This window comes from Piliocolobus tephrosceles, chromosome 6 (assembly GCF_002776525.5).
Source record: "Piliocolobus tephrosceles isolate RC106 chromosome 6, ASM277652v3, whole genome shotgun sequence".
NCBI lineage: Eukaryota > Metazoa > Chordata > Mammalia > Primates > Cercopithecidae > Piliocolobus > Piliocolobus tephrosceles.
The window spans coordinates 3,480,095-3,485,729 of NC_045439.1; the positions used below are offsets into that span (position 1 = coordinate 3,480,095).

General features: G+C 43.4%; 1 gene segment (V, D, J or C); it reads right to left on the bottom strand.

Moving 5' to 3' along the window:
* Window positions 1-4,831: 4,831 nt before the first annotated feature.
* Window positions 4,832-5,635, bottom strand: LOC113220331. The segment is given in 2 exon segments: window positions 4,832-5,392; window positions 5,479-5,635. Coding segments are annotated over 2 exon segments (363 nt in total).

A 5,635-nucleotide genomic window follows, 5' to 3' on the forward strand; every position in this document is an offset into this window, starting at 1 on the left:
AACTTCTGGAAAACCCATAAACTTAAAAAAAATGAAGGAATTTTAAGACAGATTTCTATATTCTGGATACATGACTGATAAAAGATTAAGTGCAAAAAGAGATATACAGAGGATGAAAATTCTACAGCAGATAATTTTGCCAAATAGACAGCTTTATACTAGTTTGTAATTTTACCTAAGTATTCAAAAGATAAACTCCAGAGAGATCCAAATAAGAAACTATAACATTTCAATGTTAGACGACTGGTCGAGAGGAGCTTGAACTGACATTATTTTGATGAATCATAGCTCAATAATAAAACTGTGTCTAATGGTGCACCTATTCATGAGGCTGCTTGAGTAAATAGTTTCTACCTCTCCTACTTGAAAGTCCTGGCACAACCCAACATTCTCTAAACCTGGGGGCCGCTGAGAACAGAGACAGAAGTTGGAATATTTTGAAGCAATTATGAAGCTTTGAGAGATCCACAATCACTGAGTGAAGTGATTGGTGAGGGTGGTCTCTACAAGTCTAGTCTTTGAAGAGTGTGGCTGTTTGTTATGATGAGCAAAGAGCTGCTTGTTGTGATGAATAGAGAGCAACAAAGACAGCCAAGGAAAATGAAGAAACGGGGAGAATGGTACAAACAGAGGGACAAGATAACGTTCCAGAAACCGGCAAGAATGATTTAAACAGCATATGGATTACCGGGCAGAATATGTAAATAAATATTAGGAACATGTTTAATAAGCTAGTGGCAGCATGGAAGAACAATGTGAGAATTTTAATAGAGATAAAAAATTTAAAAGACGACTAGACAAAAATATTTGTGTGGAAGAATACAGTAAGTCAGACAAAATTTTTAACAGAGCACACTGTGGAGAGGCTCAGGCTTTTCTTTCCCCTAGAGCAGGTACCCCTGAAATTTCCCGAGACATGAATCACTGTTTGCTCCCGCCCACCTTCTAGATTCTCCTCAGAGATGCCCAGGACTCCAGAGTCCAGGTTCTCTCATGTTGTGTGACTTTGGGTTAAAACACCTGAACCAGTGTGACTGCTGTCCTTTATCAATTCATCATCATCGCTTTTTAGTTGATGCAATTTTTTTTACCTCATTTTGAAAAAATGAAAATAAATCCGCAGACTCTATCTAGGAGAGAATTTTTTTTTTTTTTTTTTTTTGAGACGAAGTCTCGCTCTGTCCCCCAGGCTGGAGTGCAGTGGCCGGATCTCAGCTCACTGCAAGCTCCGCCTCCCGGATTTATGCCATTCTCCTGCCTCAGCCTCCCAAGTAGCTGCCATTCTCCTGCCTCAGCCTCCCAAGTAGCTGAGACTACAGGTGCCCGCCACCTCGCCCAGCTAATTTTTTGTATTTTTAGTAGAGATGGGGTTTCACCGTGTTAGCCAGGATGGTCTCAATCTCCTGATCTCATGATCTGCCTGCCTCAGCCTCCCAAAGTGCTGGGATCACAGGCGTGAGCCACCGCGCTTGCCCTAGGCCAGATTTTCTTCACTCTCTTCCTCTCTTTCCCTTGGTAGATGCGAATGTAGCCCCGACTATGATAGGAATCGGTGAACACTGCAGCTCTTACGACACTTCCTTGGTCAGCTGGTCCAACAGTGTGAGGACCACAGCAGCACAATTATTTATGAGACTAATTCTGTATCCAATGCAGCCACTTTTTTTTTTTTTTTATGTACCAGGACCTCCAGTCCATTGCAGCCTATGATTATGGAGAAGGAAAGAAACACACTTCAAATTTCCATCCTACACATGATAAGAGAAACTGACATTTCTGTCCACTGGTTTCCAGACCCAGCTGTTGTAGCTCCTGGCCACTGGGCACTGTAGTGCTCTCTGTTTTGGGGGAATTTAAGCATCCTGGAGAATGGTATTATCCCCAAAATGGGCCTTCTTTAGAGATTGCATTTCCTACTATAAAGCAGAGGCAAAAAATACCTGCTGTTTATCTCACATCAGACTGTGGAGATTTAAGTCAGTGCTTCCATTGCTCTTCTGGGGTCTTTGTTTCTGGGCAAATGTGAAGGAGCAAGAACTGCTGGATCTCAGACTCATGTTCCTGTGATCATATCTCCTATCCCTTAACTATAGCTACATTCCCTCATGTCAGAACACATTATGCAGTGTCTCATTCTAGGAATAAGATATCCAGTAACTTGGACAGTGGCACTAGTAATTTCTCCATAATTAAAAAAAATGTGGAGATACAGTTAATTCTTCTAACTATAAATTACTACCTATCAGGTTTGGGCCTTAATTTTTTTGAATTGTCTCCATATGACTGGTGTGTATCCTTGCAGGATGTAATTATTTTGTTAGACAAATGTGATATCTATCGCTGTCAGTTCAGGCACTTGGTCAGAGGTGCTGGTCAGTCTGGTTGGAGGTATCTGGGCTCAGTCTTCATGGTACATGTCAGGGAAAGCTCTGATATAAAGAGAGTGGACGCTGCCACTTATGTAGCAGTATGGATTCAACTGCAGAAGATCATCATACTATGAGGTCTCCATACCCTTTACACAGCAGAGTACATTTCCCTTGCTTTCAGCTGCCTGCTTTCTTACATTAAATATTACTGCATGTACTTTTACTTAACACTGTTTTCTATTCTAAGCAATTGCCTGCTTATTTAATTAAAGTCAGCACCAGTAAATTTTACAACTAACAGTAAATTACCTGTACAGGTAACATAACATGGGCGTGGTGAACAAGCCAAGTAGAGACACCAGAAAACAAAACTCATAAAGACACACCTTGTGTGAGTTGAGAGTTGTCAGTGAGCACAGGAAACAAGAGGAGCTTGTGTTCACTTTTACATGAAGAAAGTCAATTATATTTGACACCCAGAAGGCTGGTCACTCCCGTGAGAGAAATATGTAGAGTGACCCACATAACTCAGAAATTAGAAAGTGATAAAGTCACAAACTTGCAAAACCAGCGAAAACAACATTCAGTGTATTTAGTATTCAGCTCTGTTTCTTCAGGGAAAGGGATGGGTCTGCATGGAGAATGGGACAAGTCGTTTTCAGCTGGTTCTCCTGGGAAGTTGCTAATGGGATCACTCAGGCGATGCTCCGACACAGGATTGTGAGGAGGACGTTGACCCCTGGTGGTCGCTGTCAGCAACACGGGATGCTCAACCCTGGTGGGTGCCTTTATTACTGTTTTGTCCACAAGAGATTTTAAGCTGTCAGGTGCTGCATGAAGGTGAGTTTTTAAACCTCAGATGAGAAAAATTACTGACCACACAGAAGATGAGAAAATCGAAGACATCACTTCATCAACCACAGTCCACTGACGAGAACTGTTTACACAGAGAGCCAGCAATGAGCTGGGGAAGGAGGAAGGGGTTGGGGAAGATCATCCATAGAAGGACACATCCAGCCTGCTTGAACTGCCTGTGGAAGGAGGGTTTCAGTGTTTGCCCTCAGCTAATCGCAGGCATTTCAAGACCTTCACAAGCTTCCAGAAAAACAGTTTCCATGAACGAATACCCATACGTTACTCAGAGTTGTATTTTTTCATATTTATTCTTCCCCTCTGGGCAGCGCCGCAGCAGGGTGTTCTCAGAATTCTCCCTGATCCTTCTTGAGTTCCTGGTGCAGCTCCTGGAGGAAAAGCCTGCATGGGGGAGGGACCCTGAGGCTGTCCTGTCACCTCACCTGCCACTGCCCTTCAGTCACTTGGTAAACATTTGTGAGCTAATCTTCCTGAAACATGTGGTTTTGGACAGTGTATTCACCAGGTAATAAACTCCTTAAGCTCTGTTTATTTTTGCAGGCGTGTATCCCTTTCAGGAACACAGGTTTGTTCTGAGTGTGTGGTAGTGGATAATTAGTGAGAGGAGGTTTACGTTCATCTTGTCGTCTCCCACAGTGCACCCTCCATAGGGTTGGCACCCACAAGCAAGCAGATGGACTTGCTCAGCTGGAGGATGATACACATTTTTGTAACCTATGACCTCAGTGATGCTCTTTCCTTGCAAGACCAATTGTGATCATGCCTCTGGCTAATGTGCACTCATCAAGGGCGAGCAGTGACCACCTCTGTGAGGGTTCCTTCAGGTGCACACTCCCTTTGTAAAGGGAAGCTTTTGCTCCTACCTACTCCCATGAATCTGTTTGTATTTGCTGTGCAAACCACCTTATTCAGACTCACCACCCAGCAGGTTACAGTGTACCTAATCCAACTCTAGGGCATTATACACGAAGTCTGTCATTGCCAGGGTCTCCAATTCTCATGGAAGGATGTTCATTATGAGATACGCCAGAACTTTCTGGTCTTTAGAGACATGAACCTGCCTCTAAAAGCTTAAAAATCTTACTCTTTGGGAAAGAGCATTGTAAACCAGAAGTAAGATAAGCTCTAAATTAATATATATTTTGTGAATTTTGGAAGAAAGAGTTCAAGTAGTAATAGCCTCACCTACTTTCCCTCTGACTAATATCAGTTCTAGAAAGCACTGGAAAAACCTGTGGTGCTCTGAAATACTTTAGGTTTGTTATATTAGGGCATCACCAGAAAAAGAAGGAACCAAGTGTCCTTGGAGATTGATCCATTGTAGCAGATTTGTGCCTGTGGGGCAGGATGGTCATGTGGAGGAGGCTGTGCCTGTGTAGCTCAGGGAGTCATGGGAATTCTCACACCTTCTGGGCAATTTCTTTGTAATCCTAAAACTGCTCTAAAATAAACTTTATGATAAGTAGTGGCAGAAACATTTTGCCACTTTTTAAGCATCATTCTTAGTCTCACCATGTGATCAAATAAACTTGCTCCAAATCATGTATTCATCCCACTGGAAAACTTGTTCACAGTAGCACCTTCATGGAATGTTTGTATCAACTTTATTGAGTGTGGCCTTTTCCACTCTGTGAATTTGGCTTATATGATGATTCTTGAGTGGAATATTTATCTTAAAATTAGAGGATGTACTTGTTTTTATTGTTCTTTTTTTCCCTCAAATATATAACCCATTTTGCAAACAATCTTAAACTTAATAACCCCTGTCATCTCCTCAGCCCCGCACAGCTGCCTTCTCCCTCAGGGTTTCTGATACTCTCAGGATGTGGGTTTTCACACTGTGCCTCTCGCACAGTAATACACGGCCGTGTCCTCTGATCTCAGGCTGCTCAGCTCCATGTAGGCTGTGCTCGTGGACGTGTCCACGGTAATTGTGACTCTGCCCTGGAACTTCTGTGCGTAGCTTGTTATACCAACAACAGGGATGATCACTCCCATCCACTCAAGCCCTTGTCCAGGGACCTGTCGCACCCAGCTGATAGCATAGCTGCTGAAGGTATATCCGGAAGCCTTGCAGGAGACCTTCACTGAGGCCCCAGGCTTCTTCACCTCAGCCCCGGACTGCACCAGCTGGACCTGGGACTGGGCACCTGTGGAGAGGACACAGGAGTGAATAAAACCCTCTTTAACTAAACCAGGATCCCTTCCTCAGCTTTGGGACTAGGAAGCCCCTTACCTGTAGCTGCTGCCACCACAAAGAGGAGCCTCCAAGTCCAGTCCATGGTGATGAGCTGTGCTCCCAGGGGCTTCTTTAGAGGAGGGATGTGGTTGTTATGTGATGTTGTCAGGACACCAATATATTTATATTTATCTCAGGAGACCTCAGGTTATTT